General features: G+C 44.6%; 2 protein-coding genes across 6 annotated transcripts in view; one reads left to right on the top strand and one right to left on the bottom strand.

Annotated features, from left to right (window-relative positions):
* Positions 1-18,993, bottom strand: part of tsc2 (TSC complex subunit 2) — a 55,381-nt gene extending 36,388 nt beyond the window's left edge. For 3 of the 5 annotated variants that reach the window (XM_072657529.1, XM_072657531.1, XM_072657532.1), the window contains exons 1-26: positions 18,550-18,700; positions 14,990-15,146; positions 14,309-14,395; positions 14,087-14,197; positions 13,394-13,541; positions 12,712-12,829; positions 12,555-12,603; positions 12,309-12,434; positions 12,044-12,117; positions 10,788-10,914; positions 10,105-10,248; positions 9,870-10,007; positions 8,295-8,398; positions 8,091-8,172; positions 7,816-7,971; positions 7,605-7,715; positions 6,917-7,039; positions 5,998-6,104; positions 5,560-5,713; positions 5,283-5,405; positions 4,633-4,767; positions 4,305-4,494; positions 4,013-4,106; positions 3,756-3,858; positions 3,548-3,642; positions 386-514 (exon numbers count right to left, since the gene is read on the bottom strand). In XM_072657529.1, coding sequence (XP_072513630.1) covers positions 386-514; positions 3,548-3,642; positions 3,756-3,858; positions 4,013-4,106; positions 4,305-4,494; positions 4,633-4,767; positions 5,283-5,405; positions 5,560-5,713; positions 5,998-6,104; positions 6,917-7,039; positions 7,605-7,715; positions 7,816-7,971; positions 8,091-8,172; positions 8,295-8,398; positions 9,870-10,007; positions 10,105-10,248; positions 10,788-10,914; positions 12,044-12,117; positions 12,309-12,434; positions 12,555-12,603; positions 12,712-12,829; positions 13,394-13,541; positions 14,087-14,197; positions 14,309-14,395; positions 14,990-15,124 — 2,963 coding nt within the window. In that variant the 5' untranslated portion in view covers positions 15,125-15,146; positions 18,550-18,700. Of the gene's footprint in view, positions 1-385; positions 515-3,547; positions 3,643-3,755; positions 3,859-4,012; positions 4,107-4,304; positions 4,495-4,632; positions 4,768-5,282; positions 5,406-5,559; positions 5,714-5,997; positions 6,105-6,916; positions 7,040-7,604; positions 7,716-7,815; positions 7,972-8,090; positions 8,173-8,294; positions 8,399-9,869; positions 10,008-10,104; positions 10,249-10,787; positions 10,915-12,043; positions 12,118-12,308; positions 12,435-12,554; positions 12,604-12,711; positions 12,830-13,393; positions 13,542-14,086; positions 14,198-14,308; positions 14,396-14,989; positions 15,147-18,549; positions 18,701-18,916 lie in introns of those variants that run through there. The other 2 variants (XM_072657530.1, XM_072657533.1) reach the window with 2 other exon arrangements.
* On the top strand, positions 18,880-24,403 carry nthl1 (nth-like DNA glycosylase 1). Its single transcript, XM_072657534.1, has 6 exons — positions 18,880-19,077; positions 19,687-19,922; positions 21,737-21,907; positions 22,526-22,685; positions 22,833-22,938; positions 23,066-24,403. The coding sequence occupies exons 1-6, from the start codon at positions 18,942-18,944 to the stop codon at positions 23,529-23,531; spliced, it is 1,275 nt and encodes a 424-aa protein (XP_072513635.1). The 5' UTR covers positions 18,880-18,941; the 3' UTR covers positions 23,532-24,403.
* The last annotated feature ends 926 nt before the right edge of the window (positions 24,404-25,329 follow it).

Raw genomic sequence — 25,329 nt, 5'->3', positions numbered from 1 at the left:
CAGCGCAAATCAAGAAAAAGCTTACGTCGCATGCAATAAGCAACAAAACGAAGCAAAACAAACAAACAAACAAACAAAAAAGCCTCCTCCAACATGCATCTTCCCAATTGAGGAAATACGCCCCACCCTGAAAGTCGCCCGGCAAGCGCCCGCCTCCCATGAGAACGTCGCCATGACAACGCCCCCCCCCACCTCTCTACCCATAAGCCATTCCATCCAAAGCCCCTCCCACCACCATTATGACCCCTAAAGAAAGTCAGTCATTCCAACAAGGAAAATAATAAAAATTTAAATAATGACTTAAAGCAGGAAAGAACAGCGGAAGACGGGTTGCTGTGGTAACAGAGTGTCTGTTTTGGTTGCAAGATTACCCAGAATGCTCTACCTGCGCACCGCGTGCTCGGAAACGCTGATGCTTCGGGAACGGAAGGCGTCCATGGCCGACAGATCTTTCAGCTCTTTAACGGGGGAGTTAGCACTCTGACTCTGTTTGGCCACTTTTGCAGTCCGCAGACTGCCAGGAGAGGGGGGGGGGGGGTGGGGGGTGTGGCCAAAGGAGGAGGAGCAGGAGGAAGAAGAGGGGTCACCGGTGAGGTATAGGGAAGGAGATTGATCAGATTGGTTTGATTTTTTTTTTGGTTGTTGTCGTTGTTGTTGTTGTTTGGAGGGGCAGCGAAGTCACAAGGCCACAACGGTCGGGTCGGGTCGGGTCATCCCACGTCAGAACGGTCCACAATGATCCGGGAACGGACGGGTGAAGGGGCGTGGTTGGGGAAGGGGGCGGGGTCGAAGGAGTGCGTGACGGAGGTGGCGGCCAATCGAAGGAAAGATTGGGGATCCGCAGTGTTGGCAAGCCCCAAAACCACGCCCATCGCACGGCCCAATCAGAGGAGGAGGAGGGAGGGGGGAGGAGTCAAATAAGGGAGTAAAACAAAAACAAAGTAACTTGGTCAGCAGTGCAGACTAAAAAATAGACAGGAAACATTAAAAAGAAAAGAAGGGAACAGAAAAACTAGGAGAGAGAGAGAGAACACAAAAGATAAACACACAACAAGGCAGAAAATCCTGCATTCCACAAAAGGAATGAAACCGAGGGGTTTTAAAAAGAATCAAATAAAATAAACACAGGAGTCTAAAAGGGGAGAGAAGGCAAATACATCTGCAATGATCAATATTCTGGAAAACAACAGTATAGCACAACAGAAAGACACAGTGGGAGCTGTGGTGTGTGTGTGTGTGTGTGTGTGTGTGTGTGTGTTTGTGAGAGAGAAATGCAAAAAATGAAATACAACATATGAATTACCATGGTGTGCTGTATTAAGCATTGCAGTTGGAACAAGGGATATTATACTGACTTTTTGTCCAATCTGTCCAATCAGTGTTTGCAGACCAAAAGAAAAACATGTGTGGATCAAGCTTGGACTTTATGCCTTAAAACAGGAGCTGCTAAATTCCAAAAGTCCAAATTAAGAGCAAAATTTGGAGCAAATGACCAAAATTCATCCCTAAATCCCTTGTTCCGACTCCACTGGCAATGGACATCAGCAAAAACCAACAAAAGCAGGAAGAGGACCCATGGGAAGGATGTTAACAATGGTTGCTATGGAGCAGTAAGCTGGGTGATGTCAGGATGACAGGTTCTGAAGTCGTCTCCTTGGTGACTTGGATGAAAGGCTCACTGTTACCAATTAGTACTGTCCATCAGTGGTTGTCGTGGTTACCTCTACCAGTAACTACAGATGAACGATGGTTGCCGTGGTTACCGCTACCAGTTACTACAGATGAACGATGGTTGCCGTGGTTACCGCTACCAACTACTACAGATAACCATTGTTTACCATGGTTACTGCCACCAGTTCCTAGAGATGAACGATGGTCGCCATGGTTACTGCTACCAACTACTACAGATGAACATTGTTTACCATGGTTACTGCCACCAGTTCCGACGGATGAACGATGGTTGGCCTGGTTACTGCCACCAGTTCCTACAGATGAACGATGGTTGGCCTGGTTACTGCCACCAGTTCCTACAGGTAAATGATGGTTGGCTTTGGTTACTGCCACCAGTTGCTACAGATGAACGATGTTTGCAGCGGTTGCTGTTACCAGTTCCTATAGATGAACCATGGTTGCCGTGGTTACTGCCACCAGTTCCTACAGATAAACGACGGGTGCTATAATTACTGCTGCCAGTTCCTACAGACGAACAATGGTTGCTGTTACCAGTTCCTACAGATGAACGATGGTTGCTGTTACCAGTTCCTACAGATGAATGATGGTTGGCGTGGTTACTGCCACCAGTTCCTACAGATGAACAATGGTTGCCGTGGTTGCTCTAAGGTTCTTTTTATGGTTTTGTTAGGAGTATGTTGGTTAAGGTTCATACAGTACAATATGACGTTGCGGAAGAGACTGTTACCATGGCAACGGACATCATGGAGATGTTAGAGTTATATGACTGGCAGGCGTTTTTGTTTATATCTGCAAAATTTGGGGGGAAAAGGGCGGAAAAAAGAGGAAAAACAGAAAAAGCAGGAAATAACTCATCTCTATAAGGAGGACAAAAGCAGAAGCAAGGAGGAGAGAGGGGTAAAGAGGAACGTCTGTTTGGGCTCTTACATTTTAAACGGCTTTCCGAGAGACCTCATCTTCGCATCTCAAACGAGTTTGATTGTCAGCCATTAGAAGCAATTTTATGATGAGAGGGGATTACTGGTCAAACTGGGAAGTGACTGGTTAAATATAGTCTCCTTTAGATCAGTAAGCGGAACGTGAAATCCCAGGATGAGACTGGTTGAGCATCTGTGAGAGAACGCTGGTGTTTGCGTTTGTTCGTCAGACGGTTTGGATCGGCAGCCATTGGTAGCAATTTTATGGGGAGGTGGGGGTTGTTGGTCAGTTCCGGGACAAACTGGGAAATTATTGATTGATACTGCTATTGTCAACTTCAGATCAGTATGGTATTGGTTAAGCATCTTCATTCCTGAAACACTGGGAGCAATTTTACGATGGGAGGGGTGCAGGACTGGTCAGTTCTAGAACCAAAAAAAAAAAAAAAAAAAAAACCCTGGGAAGTGATCAGTTATTGCTGTCGTCACCTTCCGGCGGTCAGTACGTGAGAAGGAGACTGGCTAAAGGGTCTGTGAGTGGGTAAACCTGTGTGAGGACTTTGATGTTGTTGATGTGTGTAGTCTGACTGTGGGATAGTTTTTTTGGGGGGGGGGGGTAGAAAAAGAAAGAAGAGGAAGGAAAAAAGTGTCTTGATACAACATGTCCCACAGTCAGACTACAGCATGAGTGACAGACAAGAAACTAAACTGATGATCTGCCATTAAAACATCATAAGAGTTTTGTAAGAAAAGTAAACAGCATGAGATTCATCATCACTGCTTCAGAAACCAAACCCAAACAATACATCAAACCTAAGTGAGAAAATACAGGAAACAAAATGATCATCATGCTCAGAGTCCTGGATGGCGCAAAAATAATGTAAAAAAAAAAAAATTAAAAACCACGGTCATTTCTGAGTGTTTGTATGTGTGTGTACCTTTTTGGCCTCTCGTTCAAACTTGTGCTGCGTGCCCTGAAGCTGCTCTGTTCATGACTGTCATCGAACGGAAGCAGAGCATTGGAGCGAAGACCCTGCGTTTGTGAGAGACAGACAGAGACAGAGAGTGTGAGTACAGTGTAAGACAAAGAGAGCACAAGGGCGCAGTAAACAAGAAGAGGGGAGTACAGAAATGTCAGTGTTGAACCTTGGTGATGTACTGCACAAAGTCTTTCCTGAAGGGCAGTCTGCAGCGGATGAACCACATGGCAATCACATGATGGGCCAGAGACACTATATACTGATTAAACCTAGTGAGAGAGCGAGAGAGAGAGAGAGAGAGAGAGAGAGAGAGAGAGAGAAAATAAGAAAAGGAATCAGAAACTGTGGCTCGGTGTTGCCTGCGCTATATTTCGTGGTAGCAGCTGAAACACAAGCCTCCTGAGGAGTTGTAGAGGGACTCACTTGGAGGGGTTGGTGTAGGGCAGAGAGATAGCAAACACACTGACGTACTGCTCCGCTACGAAGTTAGCGTACAGGTGGGGCAACCGCACCAGAGCTAGAGGAGGATAAAAGAAAATAAATAAATAAATAAATAAATAAATAAATGGAATAGAATGAACTGGTGTTAAATTTCCAGCCTTTACTCCACATTCACATAAACTCACAACCTGGGAACATCATCTGCTATATATATATATATATATATATATATATATATATAATATAATCTGTAAGGTTAAAGGTGGTCACTCACTGGACAGGAACTCCAACATTGGCGTCGCCATGGTGACTGTGGCGGAGATGTGCGTGAGCTTGACAATGAGCGCTGGGAGAAGTTTGATCATGATGTCGGGCATCTCCACTGTGCACATGGTGAGAGCCACCACACACTGCTTAGCACAGCGATAGATCAGCCCAGTCTCCAAACACTGCACCAGCTCCCTCTGAGAGAGAGAGAGAGAGAGAGAGTATGAATAACTGGAAAAAAAAAAGCTTGTGTGTGTGTGTGTGTGTGTGTGTGTGTGTGTGTGTGTGTGTGTGTGTGTGTGTGTGTGTATATGCATTTGTGGTGTGGGATTCACCTGTCTGGACTGCTCTAGATAGCTGTGGTAGGAGGTGAGGGCCGTTAGAACCGGAACAACAGCCAGCTGGACATCCGTTCGGGAGAAGCCTTCTGGAGTCCGCTTCAGTCTTTCCGAGATCAGACGATCAGTCACCTACACACACACACACACACACACACACACACACACACACACACACACACACACACACGTTGTACATTAACAGTTACAAAATAATTCACAGTAGATACTAAACCATTTGTATTAGATACTGAATCATCAATAGCAGATACTGAATCATTCAAATCAGATACTGAATAATATATATCAGATACTGAATTTATAGTACATACTGAATCATTCAAATCAGATACTGAATAATATACATCAGATACTGAATTTATAGTACATACTGAATCATTAATATCAGATATTGAATCATTCCTATTAGATACTGAGTAATTTACAGCAGATACTGAATAATATACAGCAAATACTACATTTATCAGATACTGAATGTATAGTACATACTGATTCATTCCTATTAGATACTGAATCATTCCTATTAGATACTGAATCATTTACAGCAGACACTGAATCATTTACAGTGGATACCAGGTAATTATTAGTATATATTAGACAGCTGTACATGGTGTATTGTTGTGTACCATAGAGCACAGAGTGGAGCACAGCTGATCTACGCTGCAGGGGGAGGTTAGCAGCAAGACTTTATACTGTAGAGTCCACGGCATCTTATCCAGAACCAGCTTCAGAACCTTCCAGTCACTCTCCTACAAAACACACAGCACACAGGTTAACCCCACACTGTGTACTGGTGTCTTTACATTTCGCATTATTGACAGTCAATCAAATCTATCAATCGACGTGTTAATGAGCTCATGTTTATTAACACAAGTGCGTGAGACGCCGTTAGAACGTGTGTACCATTTTCAGGCATTGCAGCAGCACGTTGAAAGCAAGGCTGTAGGGCAGGTAGGCGGTGCGGATGGATGTGGGTGGGGCTGCAGGGGCGGGGCTTCCAGCTGTGGGAGAAACAGTTCCGGCTGGCTTTTTCTCTGCCTCCCTCTTCTCCGTACCACTGCAGATGAACACAGACAGACAGTGTATATAATCGAGTCATTCCTGTGATGCGCTTTTAATCAATTCATCTAATCCTAATCAGTTATTAAAGTAAAGCATGTGTTGTGTTTAGCTGCAGTGCTTAGTGGATTCTCACTACTGTGGCATCAGTTTGTCCAGCCTGTATTTTTACCATCAAGTCTGACAGTAGTGAAACTGAGTAATGCCTATCCATACGCTCTCAAAAATAAGCTAATTGTAATCAGAGCACAAGAATGTTTGTGAGATTATGTGGGTAATTACCCAACGTCACAGTAGCAGTAGGGGCTGAATCTGAGAACTCCGTCTTTATTGGGCACTCCCAACCGATGCAGCGAATCAGCTCTCATCAGCAACAAGAAATCAAACACCTGACACAGAGAGAGAGAGAGAGAGATAAATATATCTCTATTTTATTATTTATTTCATTATTATTATTATTATTATTATTATTACTAACTGCTTAAAGTTCATCTGTGTTGTAATGATGATGCTTTGGCATTTTCGTATCTAACTATAGTCATGCCAATAAAGCTTACTGAGTTGAATTGAGAGAGAGAGAGAGAGAGAGAGAGAGAGAAAGACACAGACAGACAGACAGACAGACACACAGAAACACAAGAGAGAGAGAATTTAACGCCTAGCTCCAGAGAAAGAAAGACAAAAAGAAAGAGAAAGATCAAGAAAGAGAGAAGAAAAAGAAAGAAAGGGAGCGAGCGAACGAGCGAGAGAGAGAGAGAGAGAGAGCACATGACAGAGAAAGAGAGGAGTGAAGGAAAGGCAGAATGTAAGACAGAAAAAGAGAGAGCAAGAAAAAAAAGACAGTGAAAAGAGCAACGAGAAGGGAGGCAGAGAGCACGAGAGAGAGAGAGCGAGAGAGAGAGAGAGCAGGAGAAGAGAGCACAAAAGAAAGAAACAGTGAGCGAGATAGTAACAGAAAAAAAAAAAAAGAGAGAAAGCGAAGGAAGAGCGAGACACTGAGAGACACAGACAGACAGACAGAGAGAGAGACAGAGATACACAGAAACAAAAGAGAGAGACAGAAAATGTAACACCTAGCTCCACAGACCCTCATTCAATTATGGTCTCTCCTGAGCAGAACAGAGGAGATCAATAAATCAATAAGATCCTGATCCTTTAGAAATAGAACCCAGCGCTCTTCACAACCTCAGTGACCACTGACCTGCAGGCGGACGGAGCTGGCGAGGGCGGAGCAGTACTTGTTTTTGTAGTGCAGCTGCACGTGGCTGATCAGCAACTCGTACACTCGACTCGCATGACTGGCTGGCAGACTGTACAGTTTACTCTACACAGAGAGAGAGAGAGAGAGAGAGAGAGAGAGAGAGAGAGAGAGAGAGAGAGAGAGAGAGAGAGATGACCCCTGTAGCAGTGTGTTCAAGTAATCATAAGGAGCATCCTCAATATCTGCGGGGCTCTCCTATCCAAATACACACTACAGGATCAATAAGAAGCTTGCGGAGGCGGGGCTTAGTGAGGTGCAGGCAGGCAAGGCTTTTCTGCTTCTGCTGTGACCAGTGGGAGCATCAACATTCGGGAAAGACACCTTCCACCGCTACATAACAGAGGGAAAAATCATCTCATTAACTGAGGTGGAGTTGCATATGCAGCAGGACTGCATTTTTTTTTTACCTCTAGGGGGCGCTCTAGCCAGGTTTAGAACTGAAAAGTGTTATTTATCAGCATAAAATGGCTTTTTGTGGACACTTTACTTGTTACTTTACTAGGTATGTGAGAAAGGTCTGGAGTACTGAGATGGAAAATTCACCTGCAAAAAGTAAAAAGTAAAAAAAATAAAAATAAAATATTTTTTTTCTTTCTGGACCTGGACTTTCTGTCCCTCGCGTGTGTACCTGCAGTATCTCCAGCAGCCCTAGAATGGCAGTTTTGACGTCCTCCATCGGAGACTCAGCTGAGAGATCCCTCTCCCCATCCAGAGTGCATGTCAATGGACGACTCGCCACCTACAGGCCAGAAAAAAGTAAAAGAGAGAGAGTTACAAAAGCAAACATTCACCCCTGCCTCGCCCCTCAGACCTGTCTCACACCCATGTCCGTGTGGTACCTTCTCAATGATGTCCAGCAGGCTGTTGAAGTGATGAGTGTTGCAGCCCTCAGCCAGATCCACCAGCAGCTGTGTGGCCTGTTTACGGACAGACAGATCCCGGTCCTCTGCTATCTGCCCCAGCTGGGGGATCACCACCACCTCTATCAGCTCCTCCTGCAGCAGAGAACGAGAGAGAGACCATGAGGGCGAGAGACAGACATGATTAGAATGGATGATATAATTATATCAATTATTTTAGAAGGCATTGTGGGGAGACTGTGTGAGACCATGACCTCGTAGAGCTGCCGGTTGGTGCTGAGGACGAACGAGAGGATGTGCAGCACCTTAATTCTGATCACACTACGCGTCTCATTCCTGAAAAACAGAGAGAGAACAGACGGATTGAAAAACACAGACATTTCCGTACGTGATAGAACTCCTGGAGCAGTTTCTCAGCAGGGTGTCAGTAAATCTGCGAGTGCTTGTCAGAGTGAGACCTGAAGAATTTCTCCATGAGGCGGTGCAGGCTCTGGATCCAGCCGTCTTTAGCAGGCTGAATGGACTGGGCCCGGTACGAGATCAGAGTCAGCACTGACGCATCCTACAATCAATAAAGACATAAAAAATAATAAATCCATGACTTGGCGCTGATCCATTCTACAGCTTCAATAACAGTTACACCAATAGTTCCAATGAACAGAACAAAATGCACTGCAGTGAATGAGTGAACCATTGATTCAGTGAATCAGTCAATGAGTGAACCCTTCATTTAGTGAATCAGTCAGTCAGAGAATCAGCCTGTTAGTTAGTTAATCAGTAAATTGGTCAGTCTGTGAACCAGTCAGTCTGTCATTCAGTGAATTTGTTCGGCAGCAAGTGAACCAGATCAGTGAGTAACTGAATTGGATAGTCAGTCAGAGAACCATTCAGTCAGTTGGTGAGTGAACTGGTTAGTCAGTGAACCCCTTAGTCAGTGAATCAGTCAGTAAGTCTATGTATAAGTAAGTAAACTGGTCAGTCAGTCAGTGAATCAGTCAGTGATTCAGTCAGTAAGTCTATGTATAAGTAAGTAAACTGGTCAGTCAGTCAGTCAAGTAGTCAGTCAGTGAATCAGTCAATTAGTCGGTCAGTCAGTAAGTCTATGTATAAGTAAGTAAACTGGTCAGTCAGTCAGTCAATTAGTCAGTCAGTGAATCAGTCAGTAAGTCTATGTATAAGTAAGTAAACTGGTCAGTCAGTCAGTCAAGTAGTCAGTCAGTGAATCAGTCAGTAAGTCTATGTATAAGTAAGTAAACTGGTCAGTCAGTCAGTGAATCAGTCAGTGATTCAGTCAGTAAGTCTATGTATAAGTAAGTAAACTGGTCAGTCAGTCAGTCAAGTAGTCAGTCAGTGAATCAGTCAATTAGTCGGTCAGTCAGTAAGTCTATGTATAAGTAAGTAAACTGGTCAGTCAGTCAGTCAATTAGTCAGTCAGTGAATCAGTCAGTAAGTCTATGTATAAGTAAGTAAACTGGTCAGTCAGTCAGTCAAGTAGTCAGTCAGTGAATCAGTCAGTAAGTCTATGTATAAGTAAGTAAACTGGTCAGTCAGTCAGTGAATCAGTCAGTGATTCAGTCAGTAAGTCTATGTATAAGTAAGTAAACTGGTCAGTCAGTCAGTCAATTAGTCAGTCAGTGAATCAGTCAGTAAGTCTATGTATAAGTAAGTAAACTGGTCAGTCAGTCAGTCAAGTAGTCAGTCAGTGAATCAGTCAGTAAGTCTATGTATAAGTAAGTAAACTGGTCAGTCAGTCAGTCAAGTAGTCAGTCAGTGAATCAGTCAGTAAGTCTATGTATAAGTAAGTAAACTGGTCAGTCAGTCAGACAATCAGTCAATTAGTCAGTTAGTGAATCAGTCACTAAGTTAGCAAGTGAATTGGTTAGTCAGTCACTAACCAACTGATTCACCAACACTGAGTGGTCAGTCGGTGAGTGAATCAGGTACTTCATGCCTTCAACAAAAGTATGAAAACAACCAGAAGAAAGTGTGAGTGAGTGAATTCAGAAAACAAAATCAAAGTGAAAGTTACTGACGGGTCGTTTGTCAGCACATTTCTCCACCAGGCTGAAGAACCTCTCAGAAGATCCATGAAAATCGTTTTGTTCATAAAGCTCCTCCACTGTACTCAACAGCTCAAACACAATCGCCTTCAGCTCCGGACTGCCTATCGTCTGCACACAGAGGACAGGACAGTCGAGTCGAGTCAGTATCGAGCATTTCAGTAATTAAAGTAATGCTTCTGTGTGACCACAGTGTATGTGTGTATACCTGTATCTGTTGCAGCAGTCTCTCTATAATGGCCAGCAGGATGTCCCAGGTAACCACCTGCAGCTCTTTGCCGTATTTCTTTATGAGGCGGGTGATTGACAGCACAATCTCATAGGAAACCACCTCGTTGGCACAGTTCATTGCCTGGTCAAAGGTCAGAAAGGGGTGTAGAACGTTAATGTTTGGCGTCAGGCTTTAGGTCTTCAGTTTCACACTGGAGCTACGAGGCGAACGCAGCTAAAAAGTAATGGAAGCGTATACCCATGGATGTAATCCATTGTAAAATTGAAGTAGAGATAAAACACTGTATGGACAAAAGTATTGGGACACCTGTTCATTCATTGTTTCTTCCAAAATCAAGGGGTCCTGCTTTTGTTGGAGTAAGTGTCTCTACTGCCCAAGGCTTTCTAGTAGACATTGGAGCACTGATGTGAGAGGCTGATTGCATTCAGCAACAAGAGTGTTAGTGAGGTCACCCCACCTCATCCCCTACTCCCCAACACATCCCAAAAGAACTGTAAGGAGCGCCATCATTCCAAAGATCACAGTGCCACTGCCCCACAGCTCATGGTGTCCGTGTCAGCAATGGGTGCAGCTTAAAAGTAGCTTAATGCATTCATTAGAAGGGGTGTCCATAAACATTTGGACATATAGTGTACTTCAATGCACACAAACGCACTTACCTTGTAAAAAGAGGGCAGCACCAGCGTGGGTGTGTTTTTGAGAGCGGGGAGTCTATGAGCCCCCCACAGAGCCATCCCAACAAAAAACACTGCCCCTCTTAACAGAGCAGCGTCCTCCATATACGCCCTGAAAATATCAAAAGGTAAACACACACACACACACACACACACACACACACACACATACAGTATTTACATATGAATGCAGCATTATAATATTAAATAATTCTAATTAATGACATTATTAAAGGGCCAATAGTAACATTTCCATAGAAACGGTTGTATAGCTACTAATTTCTGCAATTACTAGCCAATCGTGTGGCAGCAGAGAGAGGTCAACAGAACATGGTCAGACTGGTTGGAGATGACTGAAAGGCTACAGGAACTTAGTGACCACTCTGTACAATTGTGGTGAGCAGAAAAGCAGCTCAGAATGAGGAACATGTTCAGCCTTGAGGAGGATACAGAGCTACAAGAGCAGAAGCCCAGGTCAGGATTCAATTCTGCCAGCCAAGAACAGAAAGCTGAGGCTGCAGTGGATCAGAACAGGCTCAGTTAAAGACCTGAGAAACAAAGCCAGGTTGGATCAATCTGGGTTCCTGCTGAAGCTCACAGATGGCAGGATCAGAATTTGAAGCCAACAGCATGAATCCACTGCCTTGTATCAACGGTCCAGTGCTGGCTGAATGGCATGGAGACGGTTTTATGGGTAACGTTGGGCTTGTCAGTACCAATCCATGAGTGCTTGAATCCCACTGTCTATTTGAGTATTGCTGCTGAACTACCCACAGTTGACCTATCTTCTAACTGCACCAAAGCGAAAGTGGCCTGAAACTGTTTTCATGAACATGAGACAGAGTTCAGTGTTGGCTCCTCCTAGTCATCAGATCTGAATTCAGTAGAACATCTTTAGCATATGGTAGAAGAGGAGAGCATGAAGGTTCTCCTGAAAGATCTGCAGAAATGGTGCAATCAGGTCAACATGGACCAGAATCTAACAGGAATGTTTCCAATATCTTGTGGAAACCAAGCCATATCCAACCACGACGAACTGAAGCTGTTTTGAGAGCAAAACAAGGCCCTACCCAGTATTAGTGTTGTGTGTTTAATATATTATTAATAATATCATTGCTGTTTCATTTAATTCTAAAGAATAAAGAGAGGATGGTTCTCAAAGTATAAACTAATATAATAACACAAGGATCATGTAGAATATGGGCCCTTTAATACTAATCCAATCACAATCATGTCCAGACCTTTCCTCCATGATGCGGCACATGGTGTAGATGGCACTGTGGCCCAGGTGTGTCCCCAGTACTTTACGCATGAGCTAAAAACACAGAGAGACAGGCAGAGAAACAGCGAATTAACAGTCTTGTCAATCAGTAGGTAAACATTAGGTTTAGAACATGCAGTTATATATTGAGTTCCACAGGGTTCAGTTTTAGGGCCTATGAAGCTGTGAAAACCCTAAGCCTTTAGGCTTAAGAGATCCTCTGGATTTATTTGTGTGTGACTCACCTTCCAGCAGGACTCGCAGAACTCTTTAACGTTAACGGTTCTGCAGAGAGTGACGATGAAGATGGCAAGAGAGTCGGAGGGTAAGCAGTTATAACACACCACTGCATCCAACACCTGCAAAGCCACCTATAACGCACACCAACACACACAAGCAAACCTGTTTAAGACCATAACACAATTTCTGAGGAGCTTGCTGTAAGGAGCCTGTAGGCACCATGCTCCAATTCCACAGCACATTCTAACTACCTCAATATCTGTGGAGGACGAGGTTCTGTTGCACAGCAGGCAGATCTTCCTGAAATACAGAACAACAAAACATCATTTAGACGCCACGTGTACCTAAAATAATAAAAAGGGGAACAAAAAGAGGGATTCTGAAGCATTCTGGTGTATTTGAACTTACTGGACCATCAGGGAGACGTTCTGGTCCAGATAGCAGGAGTTGAACTTGACCAGGTTGACGAGAACTTGCAGAAAATCAGCAGTCAGACCAGTATCCATCCACACCACCACAAACCGAGCTACAGGAAGACAACACAGTGTGATCTCGGTTAAAGCAGCATTATGTAGCAGTTCTACCTTAAAACAGCAGCTTCAGAACCATTGCTGATGCTCCACTGACGGGAACAGGGAGAACAGCGTCTAGGTCACTGCTGCCCCGGGCTCAAGACACTGTTGGAACTGACTTTGCTGGAGCTGCAGGAGGAGAACCTCTCTCCAGAACTGCTGTGTAACGCTGCGTAACCCATTCAGTCATGTTGTGTAATTTCATATAGTGTAAAATCCTGTAGTATTACTCTACCGTCTCAGTCCACATGATTCTCTACCTTCAGAGGCTGCTTCTCGAGCTCAGATTGTCCAGAAATGTTTGTGTAGAGCTGCCCATGAGGGGGCGCTCAAAGCGTAATTTGTATTTATTGAAGTTTAGTAAAAGTAAACATAAATTACACTCCCCAACTGTATGTAGGGGGAGCCCAGGAGCAAAACATACAAATTCTCGCATATAGCTGCTTTAAATGACCTTATCTGTCTGTATGGTGAAATTAGAGAGAGTGTGTGAGTGAGTGTGTGAGTGTGTTTCTCACCTATCTCATCTTCCAGGTATGTCACATCTTTCCCGTTCTCTGTGAGGGCCTTGAACACCCCGAGTCTCTCAGGTAAATCTTCATTACATGGCTGATACTCCCAGATGAGCTTAAAGAAGTACGCTCTCAGCGGACCCAGTCTCTCCCCCTACAAACAGACACACACACACACACACACACGTCATTACAATGGCCACTTTATTGGAAACCCCTCTCTTGTAACTCCACCCTGCTGGTGTAGTTCGTTACACTCACTGGCCACTTTATTGGAAACCTCCATTGTAGCTGCACCTTGCTGGTGTCCAGTTTGATAGTTAGTTACACTCACTGGCCACTTTATTGGAAACCTCCATTGTAGCTGCACCTTGCTGGTGTCCAGTTTGATAGTTAGTTACACTCACTGGCCACTTTATTGGAAACCTCTCTTGTAGCTCTACTTTGCTGGTGTCCAGTTAGATAGTTAGTTACACTCACTGGTCACTTTATTGGAACCCTCTCATTGGCCATTTTGCCAGCATCACTGCTATGCCCAGAATGGACCACCTCCCATATAATACCTGGTCAGTGGTGGTCTTCTGAAGTGCACCTGTAGGGTGGGCATTGCTAAATAAGGTATCTGAAGACTGCAGCTATAAAGGGAGTGTTTCTAATAAACTGGCCACCTACTGTACACAACTGTTGAGTGTGTATTACCTGTCCCTGCACTATAGCTCTGAGCAGCAGTAGCACAGCGTGTCGAGCCTCTGGTGGTTGCTCTGGCTGCATCATGTCCTCCACCGCCTTCCATAATGCCTCCACAGCATGCTAAAACACACACACACACACACACACACACACACACACACACAATTACATTACAGCTTGAAAACAGAATCCCACACTGATCCACAGTACCGAATGAAACCGCCCACTCACCTCCTCAAACTTTTTGGACTTGGCCAGGTCACACACATGATTGATGACCTTGATCCGGTTACTCAGCCCACACTCAGGAGCCAACTCCTACAGAGAGAGTGAGAAAATTAGAAGGAGATAAGAGCTGTGCTGAGAACATCCTCATACTACTACCTTTTTTGGACCAATTACAGGAAGCTGAGGCAGGCTGTCCTCACCCAATTAAACAATAGAAGCTCAAGGTTGGTGCTGCAGGCAGTAATTCTGTAATATCAGCTGTTTAATGGAACCAAATTCTTGTTCATTCCATTTTCTGGGAAAGGCGACCCGCCCAACTGACAATGCGTTAACAGCAGTCGCAAGTCCCTCTACGAACCAATCAGTGTTAAGCACAGGGGAGACACAGCCTGTGTAGGTGTTGCCTGTGATGTTCTGTAGTGTTCTCAATACTGCAAACTGCAGCATGAAAAACCAACACTAGCCAGATCAAATTTTATACTGTAACAAAAACATCCACCTCGGTCCGGACTTTCAGGTGTAAAAATGTCCTAAAATTGGCCCATATTTATCAAACCTCTTAGTGCACTAAATTCAATTAAGACCGCTGATTAGAGGCGGTCCTAGATCAGTCCTTTTACTCTTTTTTGAGATGCTTTATAAATGAGGCCCAGTGTATTTGGTGATTAGAGCAGCAGGTCTGACCTTCAGGATGTCGTAGGTGATGATGAACTCTGATGGTTTGCTCTCGGTCTGTTTACTGGGCAGACGGGATGGCCCAAGCCCAAACACACCCTTCAGCCTTTCCTTCAGAGACTCTTTACTGGGCTGCTTATTCATCGTCCCAGCAGAGAGAGCCTCACTATGAGAGGGAGAGAGGGAGACGGAGATAATAAATGATAATTCAATGTATAATTAATACAATTATCATCGCTGAACATATGTATGGCATGTAAAATCACATCTCAGCTCTCGCAGATCACAAGAAACTCAGCTGAACTCGTCTCAGAGACGAGAGAAGCTAGGCATGAAGCTGGAGCTTCTCACTCACCTGAACACCAAAGAGTAACGGCAGCATTATTTAAGGTCAAATGGAAAAGTCATGTGACAAATTACAGTTTCAGGACAGGTACAGTAAAGGGGACAGTATGTCCTGCTGAAAAAAACAAAAACAAAAAGGACTGAACTGGTTGACCAGCTTAGCTCTTGATCAACTATGCTTTAGTTTGAGTGTGATGGTCGGTCTACCAGCATGACCAACTTGACCAAGATGGTCAACTGGTGTGATCAAGTTGGTTGATCGCCATAACTATCATGACCAAGCTGGTCGAATAGAATGATGAGTATTACCACACGAGTTAAGCAGCCTCTTCAGTATGACTATGCTGGTCGACTGCAAGGACCATTATGACCAAGCTACTGAATCGCCATGACCAAGCTGGTCGAACAGCATGACCGGTATTACCACACAGTCAACCAGTCTCATCAGTATGACCATCTGGCTGACAACCAGGACCATCAGGACCAAGCTGGTTGACCATAATGTCCATTAGTACAGTATTACCACACAAGTTAACCAGCCTCTTCAGTATGGCTAAGCTGGTCGTCCAGTATGACCAATCTGGCCGACCGCAAGGACCATCATGATCAAGCTAATGAATCGCCATGACCAGACTGGTCGAACAGCATGACTGGTATTACCACACAGTCAACCAGCCTCAACAGGAGGACCATGCTGATCGAACAATATGACCACCATGACCATTGTGAGCATGAGCAAGCTCGTCAACCAGCAGAACTGGCATAACCACGCTAGTCGACCAGCGCTACTAGTATGATTAAGCAGGTAACTAGCAAAACCAGCACGACCAGTATGACTATGTAGCTTTTTTAAGGTTAATTGATACACAAGGTCACTTCAAACAAAGGGACGTGCAAGGAGGGGTGTGACCTTCGTCACTCCACACACCTGACCCCAAAATATGGAGTAAAAAATGAACAACGGCTAATTTCATAGGGCTGCACAATATATCGGTTTCAGCATCGCCATCGCAGGATGCAATGCAATACTCACATAAGACAGATGAAATCACCATGTTAAAACCTCACACTGGTCTCATTCTCTATGACAGATCTACCAGAAGATTCTATTTCCTGAAGATAATCAATCTTTACATGTAATCACCTGTAATTTATCAGTGTATATCCTTAGATACTCATCGAGTACATTTACATTTACATTTACGGCATTTAGCTGACGCTCTTATCCAGAGCGACTTACAAGGTGACTCGTATTACACAGGTGGGCCAATGCAGTGCAAGGAGTCTTGCCCAGGGACTCTTATTGGTGCAGCGCAGCATACGGTCACCCAGACTGGGAATCGAACCCTGGTCTCCCACATGGTGTAATAGCTCACTGGCAGCTAGTGGTTTTATCTGTTGCGCCACACCAACCACTATTGAGTATACTGTGTATTTTAAGCTGACTCAATTTACAACTTTAATGAGCTAATTACACAGCTCTGATTAACCCTGTATAGTTGTAGAATATCTGAGCTCAACATTAGCTGTCAGTTCTGGTATGTCAACTAACAGACGGTCCTGATGGAGGGAAGAGGGAGGGCCATCCAGTGGGAATTATGGTCTCTTGGACACCCAGACCAGGATGGTTGTCCATCTTTCCCATTATATCTTCCCATTATATATTGTACTTCAGTCCTCAGTGGACAGTGTGTATTACATGTTTGTTCATTGACTTCTGGGGAAAAAATCCTGTATTTATATTTACTAATATTGCAAGAACAACATAATATTGCAATGTCAGTTTTTACAAAATCATGCAGCCCTAATAAACAATAAACAACAAACAAGGCTAGCCAGGTAATTTGAGATACACTAGAGGGGTAGTTCAGTTTAGCTGGATATCTTAAGCCTAAAGTCAGGCCTGCCCATTAGGAAAAGAGCTGGAACTCATTTCTAACAGACAGTCCTACTTCAGGCTTAAGTTCACAGGTTACACAGCTCTGATTAACCCTGTATAGTTGTAGAATATCTGAGCTCAACATTAACTTTCAGGGGCATTCCCCACTGGAGGGGGCATCCAGAGGGAATTATGGTCTCTTGGACACCCAGACCAGGATGGTTGTCTATCCTACCCTTTATATCTGCCTGATATCATATATTGTACTTCAGTCCTCAGTGGACAGTGTGTATTACATGTTTGTTCATTGACTTCTGGGAAAAAAATCCTGTACAACAAAATATTGCAATGTCAGTTTTTACAAAATCATGCAGCCCTAATAAACAATAAACATCAAACAAGGCTAGCCAGGTAATTTGAGATACACTAGAGGGGTAATTTCACTGTAGGATTTTTAGAGTTATGGATATCTTAAGCCTAAAGTCAGGCCTGCCCATTAGGAAAAGAGCTGGAACTCATTTCTAACAGACAGTCCTACTTCAGGCTTAAGTTCACAGGTTAAACTGAGATATCCTGCTTTGTTTAATGGCTTTGGATTAAGACATCAAGTTAAATGAGGAATGTACTTGATTAAACAGAATTTCAGAAAGCTAGACTGCCATCTATTCAAAGTGACAACGCAAACACATTCACGATGATCATGTTAACTGGTTAACTGAGAAATTAAGCTTAAACTCAAAGTGAGGACTTCAGAAACCTTCAGAAACCCACAGACAGGTACGACTAGGGGTATTTCAGAAAGCAGGGTTTCTCAGTTAGCCAGATATTATAAATAAATGATGTCCAAAGTTGAGGATTGCCAAATGCCAAATGGGAATGCCTCCCAGCTCTTCTCCTATTGGACAGGCTTGGCTTCAGGCTCAAGTTAAAACCCTACTTTATGAAACACTCCCCTGGAGGGCGTTTTCACAAAGTTGTCCACAAGTCCTGGCTCCCCTACCTCCTGAAATGCACCCCACGTCCCAGAGAAACCTGGATCTGTAACAGCAGCAGATCTATCCTACCCTAACAGTTAGTGAAAAGGGCAGCTGGGACCGGTCAGGACAATGCTGTAAAAGAGAATATCAGAGGTCAGACATCTCTGAAGGCTTCATTTAGTCAAACAAAGACAAGCAGACAGACAGTCAAGTCCCCTCTAACCAAACTGACACCACTTCCATTCACCACAGCAGGCCTTATTTCACACCAAGCCTATCTGCAGCAAACAAATAAACAGCATAGACTGAGATAAACAGCCACGTCTTCCCTTGCAGCTGAGCTGCAGTCCCAAACACACGGCTCTTACCGCAGCGCTTGGAGCCAGAAGCGTCGTTATGGTCTCATGTGTGTTTATCCAGAGCAGAAAAAGACCACCGAAGGTAATTAATGGTAGAAATTTGATGCATTTATGGGTTTTTGTGTCCTGATCCACAGCAGCAAACCTGCCCCCCCTAAAACCAGCCCCAGACGGAAATCATGTTTAATAAACCAGCATGCACTTCCTTAAAAAACAACGGTGCATCCGGGCCTTTTTGGGAATTGTAGTTCCCAACCCCGCCGCTCTCCGTTCACAGCCATTGAAAAGACAAGCGATAAAAACTACAACCGGTTCAACGCCGCGAAAATGTTATGTAGCTCCTCTGAAAAGCACCGTGGGACATGACTTGCTGTACCTTTTCGTTTTTTGGGGGTTAAGTGATGTTTTATCGATCGATCTTCCACTACTCGAGGATCAGAATGAGCTCTCCGTACTTCAGCAGCAGAAGCAAATCCAGCCCAGACCACAGCACTTCTCCTGCAGGAGGAGGGATCCGGAGACTGAAGTCCAGAATGGGTAAAGAGGGCAAAGATGGTAAAGGAGGGAGGGGGAGCATAGAGTTTCTACCTCTGAGGGGTCTCCACAGCTCCACGGGTCCACAGGTGGGCTTAGAGGAAGCGAGGGCTGGTGTAGTCTTTGCATACAGTGGCTTGCAAAAGTTTGGGCACCCCTGGTCAGAACTTCTGTAACTGTGAATGGATTCTATATTGATTATGTGAGTAGAAGATGAGATGACCTCCAGAAGGCATGAAGTTAAAAATTTAATTTAATTTTCAACATTTTAAGCAAGATTAGTGGATTGTTTTTGGTTTCTACAGGTTTAGAGAGAATAGAGGAAATGAGCACCATGCAAAAGTCAGGGGACCCGAAGAGATCTGAGCACTCAGACCAGAGGTTACCAGAGTCTCAGACCTTAACTAGCTTGTTAGGACTATGGCTTGTTCACAGTCTTCAGTAGGAAAGGCCAGGTGACCCACACGACCATGACTTCAGTATCAGTATTTCCACTTTTCTGATGTCTACCATGGTTTGTATTTGAAGATGTGAGATGTTAAACCTTTGCCTTAACAGCATCATATAATAGTCCCACTTATAAAATCTGTGTTGTTTATATTTATTTGGTAGAAATTAAAGAAGAGCCGAGGGACGGCCCCGTCCCTTTAAACGCACCACGGACACTGAGGAGGGGTCATGTAAAAGTGGAGTATGAGGAGGAGGGGCCTGGATTGAAGAGAGAAATATGGGAGCCGCCTGACTGGAGGAGGCAGCTGTCCTTCATCAGGGAAATGAGGAGTGGGCGGGACGCACCTGTGGACCACATGGGGGCGGAGAAATGCTACGACCCACAGGCTTCACCTGAGGTGATCACCAACCACTCGGGCATCATTGGACCTCTTGATTCCATTCTATATAACTACATGTTACGAGGTTCTGATCAGTTAGGTCAGGATATGCTTTTCTCAGTATGTAACACAGTTTCATTCTAGAAAAGTCTTATTCTATAGCACTGCTTCATCCTAGAGTGCTGCTTCATCCTAGAGTTCTGCTTCATCCTAGAGCTCTGTTTCATCTTAAAGCGCTACTTCATCTTAGAGCGCTGCTTCATCCTGCTTCATCCTAGAGTGCTGCTTCATCCTAGAGCTCTGCTTCATCTTAGAGCGCTGCTTCATCTTAGAGCACTGCGTCATCCTGCTTCATTCTAGAGTGCTGCTTCATCCTAGAGTTTTGCTTCATCTTAGAGCGCTGCGTCATCCTGCTTCATCCTAGAGTGCTGCTTCATCTAAGAGCGCTGCTTCATCCTAGAGCGCTACTTCATCCTGCTTCATCCTAGAGTTCTGCTTCATCCTAGAGTTCTGTTTCATCTTAAAGCGCTACTTCATCTTAGAGCGCTGCTTCATCCTGCTTCATCCTAGAGTGCTGCTTCATCCTAGAGCTCTGCTTCATCTTAGAGCGCTGCTTCATCTTAGAGCACTGCGTCATCCTGCTTCATTCTAGAGTGCTGCTTCATCCTAGAGTTTTGCTTCATCTTAGAGCGCTGCGTCATCCTGCTTCATCCTAGAGTGCTGCTTCATCTAAGAGCGCTGCTTCATCCTAGAGCGCTACTTCATCCTGCTTCATCCTAGAGTTCTGCTTCATCCTAGAGCTCTGTTTCATCTTAAAGCGCTACTTCATCTTAGAGCGCTGCTTCATCCTGCTTCATCCTAGAGTGCTGCTTCATCCTAGAGCTCTGCTTCATCTTAGAGCGCTGCTTCATCTTAGAGCACTGCGTCATCCTGCTTCATTCTAGAGTGCTGCTTCATCCTAGAGTTTTGCTTCATCTTAGAGCGCTGCGTCATCCTGCTTCATCCTAGAGTGCTGCTTCATCTAAGAGCGCTGCTTCATCCTAGAGCGCTACTTCATCCTGCTTCATCCTAGAGTTCTGCTTCATCCTAGAGTTCTGCCTTATCGTAGAGTTCTGCCTTATCTTAGAGTTCTGCTTCATCTTAGAGCGCTGCTTCATCCTAGAGCGCTGCTTCATCCTAGAGCGCTGCTTCATCTAAGAGCACTGCTTCATCCTAGAGTTCTGCTTCATCTAAGAGCGCTGCTTCATCCTGCTCAATCTAGTGCTGCTTCATCTAAGAGCGCTGCTTCATCCTGCTCAATCTAGTGCTGCTTCATCCTAGAGTTCTGCTTCATCTTAGAGCGCTGCTTCATCCTAGAGCGCTGCTTCATCCTAGAGCGCTGCTTCATCCTAGAGTTCTGCTTCATTCTAGAGTTCTGCTTCATCCTGCTTAATCTTAAAGTGCTGCTTCATTCTAGAGTGCTGCCTTATCCTGATTCACCCTAAAAGCGCTGCTTCATCCTAGTGCTGCTTAATTTAGGAACACTGCTTCACCCTAGAGCGCTGCTTTATCTTGCTTCATCCTAGAGCGCTGCTTCACTCTAGAGCGCTGCTTCATCTTGTTTAATCTTAGAGCGTTGCTTCATCATCATACTTGTAGGGGAAATAAACTACTTATTACTATTGATTATTATTATTATTATTACTATTATTGCTATAATAATAGTATTTTATTAGTTAACAGCACCACAACATTAACAGCAGAAAGAGTCATAATTATCTCAAAATCCGAGGGATTTATTTTTTGGAGATTATAAAGTGATCTCTGTAGTTCTCTCTCTCTCTGTCTCTTAGGTGGTGCGCTATCAGGTGTTGGTGTCTCTGATGTTGTCCAGTCAGACGAAGGACCAGGTGACCGCAGCAGCGATGATGCGTCTGCGCACACATGGCCTCAGCATAGCAACCATCCTTGAAATGGACGATGAAACACTCGGCAAACTGATCTACCCTGTGGGCTTCTGGAAGGTACTGAAACACACACACATCCTGAAGTGGAGGGCAACACACTGGGATGTCCACTTTCAAACACTACCTTTAAAGACAAGGCAACCACATCCACTATATGTGTTAGACCCATCTGTGCAGTGAACACACACATACACACTAGTGATCAAACACACACACAAGTCTGGAGTAGTGGGCCTTGCTTAAGGGCCCAACAGTGGCAGCTTGCTGAGCCCGGGTATCGAACTCCCAAACCTGTCATCAATAGCCTGGTGCTGTAACCACAGAGCCACAACTGCCCCAGTCAAAGCAATGGTTTGGCAGTTCCCCCTTTACCCCAAGCATAAGCCTTGCTAATGTGGTTTCTGACACTGCACAGTCGTGGGAAATTGCAGAGACCCCATGAGAACCTTTGTCTTTTTGGACATGTTTAAACATCTGCTAATGTACTTCAGTCAGTGTTTATAGATACCAGTGAGTCATGCAGTGTTAAGAGGCACATATATTGGTGATTAGTGAGTGATCACTATGATGTAGGGTGCTAGGGGACCCTAGACAGGGTCATAACAATGTAAACTGTATGGTGGTAGGTTTTCAGAGAATGGGCCCTCTTGAGCTGTATGTTTTTGTCACACACAGACGAAGGTAAAGTACATTAAGAAAGCGACTGAGATGATCCATCAGGAATTCGGTGGAGATATCCCCAACACAGTGGAGGGTTTGGTGCGTCTACCTGGCGTAGGCCCCAAGATGGCCCACCTTGCCATGGCCATTGCCTGGAACCAAGTCTCTGGCATCGGTGAGACGTTTTTAAAAATACAAATTGGAGAAAAAAACAAAAATTGGAGAACCCCATTATCTTTTTTTTTTAAGGTCTAAGATCAATAATAAAAATCAATGAATCCCCCAGGTACATTCATGTATGTTCTTGTGTGTGTGTGTGTAGGAGTGGACACACATGTCCATCGTATCTGTAACAGACTGGGATGGACTCGCACCACGACCAAGAACCCAGAGGAGACCAGAAAGGCACTAGAAGACTGGTTACCAAGGTAACAAGCCCCATTGCCTTTGCTAACTAACCCTTGAAGAACCCCGAAAGAACCCTAGAAGAAAGTAGGCCATGGACTGTATTAGCTCTCCGTCACCTTCTCTTCCTCTCTCTCTCCCCCACTACAGAGATCTGTGGCAGGAGATCAACCTGCTGCTGGTGGGCTTTGGGCAACAGGTGTGCCTTCCTGTTGGACCTTTGTGCTCTACCTGTCTAAACCGGCACTCCTGTCCCTCCGCCCACCTCACCTCACCCAAAAAAAGACCCAAACCTGGCTCTCCTCCAATCTCACCTGGAAATCCTGCCATCCCACTGAAGACCACCAAGATTAAACTGGAGAGTCACAGCATGCAGATCAAGGAAGAACCCGTAAACGTTCCTCTTTTACCATCCCAAAGGAGAAGGGCCAAGAACAACACGGAGGCACCTGTGGAGACCAAAGACGCCCTGGCCGTCCCTCAGTCCGATCAGCCAAGGAAGAGGAAGGCAAGGACAAGAGCGCCTCCTACAGGAGAGATTAAAGAGGAGCAGAAAGTTGGACCTATGTCCTCTCGTCCTAAACTGAGAACGAGAACCCATAAGCAGCAGCCATAACATTAAAACCACCTGGCATGGACTTCACAAGACCTCAGAAGGTGGCCTGCGGTATCTGCAACCAATCCATTAGCAGCAGATCCTTTAAGTCCTCTACATTGTGAGGTAGGACCTCCATGAATCACATCAATGAGTCTTGGGAGTTTCACTTTGGTTAAGTACGGACTGCTGCGTACCAGGAACACCCCACCAGACCTGCTTGATGTTTTGGAGGGATGTTCTGACCCAGTCGTCGAGCCATCACAGTATGGCTCTGACCAGAGACACTCAGACTGACCGTTCACTTCTTGACTAGATCCCACATCTTGGCAGATGCCACTGGAACCAGATACTCAATTGATTCGCTTCACCTGTCGGTGGGTTTAATGTTATGGCTGTGTACATAATATGTCCAATTGTTTGTGGACACCCTTCTTCTTCTAACGAATGTATTTAGCTACTTCCAGCCTATTTCTGACACAGATGTACACATGCACACAGCTTGTCTAGTGCCTGTAGAGAAGTACAGCCAAAAGAATAGGACCCTCCAGATGCCAGGCGTGGACTAGAGGGGTTTAAAGCCCCTCAGCATTGAGAAGCTGTGGAGGAGTGGAATGATGGAGGGTGGAGCTCCATCCAATACTTTTGGGATGAGTTGGTGACCTCACTAACACTCTTGTCACTGAAATCTAGAAACTGACATCTACTAGAAAGCCTTCTTTCCTGGACAGTAGAGACAGTTACTCCAACAAAAGCAAAAAAAAAAACTCCCCTTGATTTAATCCCCTTGATTTCAGAAGAAACCATAAATGAGCAGTTGTCCCAATACTTGTGTCCATACCGTGTATGTTTCATGTGTGTATAGACTGGTTCCTTTTATAAGCTCATTAAATGTAATAAGATGGTGTATGTGTTGTGTCTTGTTTATTACTCTGTGGTAAGACTGTAGGCTATGATAACACCAACCGAGACTGTGTCCAGATTTCACTAGAGGGCAGTACAGCTACAGTAGGGAATGTGTAAAGCTCAAACACTCACACTTACAACATTTACTGAAGCTGAACAAATGGGCTGTTTATCTTCTGGTTGGGCTGCTGGTCTCGGGCAGGTGTTAACTCTTCACGATGACACACGTAAATAACCCAACAATGAGTATTTTAACAATGACCCATGACCGGAAAGAGGTTTATGGAGGTCTTGGAGGCCAAAGAAAGTGAAAGTTGACTGTGGTGTCCCTCCAGAACCTTCTACCTTTATAGGAGCAGATAAAGGCGCTACATTGGGGGTCTTAGAATGACTATTTTGGGGGCCGGTGTAAAGGTGACCATGTTCTTTATATACTAACAACTAATTTTAAAGGGGTTCTTGCATGGTGTTGCTTCAAGGGCCACTTGTAGCACCAAACTGTGGAAAGTAAAGAGGAAGAGTTCCTCCTGGATGTGTTTGACTGTGTTATCCTGGAATCGATCTCCAGCCAATCATCACCTCCCTCCCTATGAGTGTGTGTGTGTGTGTGTGTGTGTGTGTGTGTGTGTTCCCTCCCTTCTTACTGCTGATCTTTCTCTCAGCCTAATCCTCTCAGTCACTTTTCCACCAAGACGCATTAGCCACACTCTTAGCTCTTAGCCTCCTGCTGTCTTTCACTCTTGGACGACATTTGACTTTTGGATTTTGACTCTGGCTTTCAGATTTTGGACATTTTAACGCGTTTCCTTCCTTTTTTTAACGTAAATTCAGAGTTTTTATCACTTATTAAACCGCGGGTCTGCTGGTTTGCTAGCATGGCGGTCGCAGGCTGATGTTTGTTGACGGTTAGAGC

Source organism: Salminus brasiliensis, chromosome 15, assembly GCF_030463535.1.
Source record: "Salminus brasiliensis chromosome 15, fSalBra1.hap2, whole genome shotgun sequence".
In the NCBI taxonomy this organism is placed as follows: Eukaryota; Metazoa; Chordata; class Actinopteri; order Characiformes; family Bryconidae; genus Salminus; species Salminus brasiliensis.
This window is presented reverse-complemented; position numbering and strand designations above follow the sequence as displayed.

Coding starts and splice junctions, on each gene's coding strand:
- nthl1 (XM_072657534.1), top strand. CDS start 18,942: ATGTTTTATCGATCGATCTTCCACTACTCGAGGATCAGAATGAGCTCT. Junction 19,078..19,686: donor GAGACTGAAGTCCAGAATGG/GTAAAGAGGGCA, acceptor TTTATTTGGTAG/AAATTAAAGAAGAGCCGAGG. Junction 22,686..22,832: donor GAACCAAGTCTCTGGCATCG/GTGAGACGTTTT, acceptor GTGTGTGTGTAG/GAGTGGACACACATGTCCAT.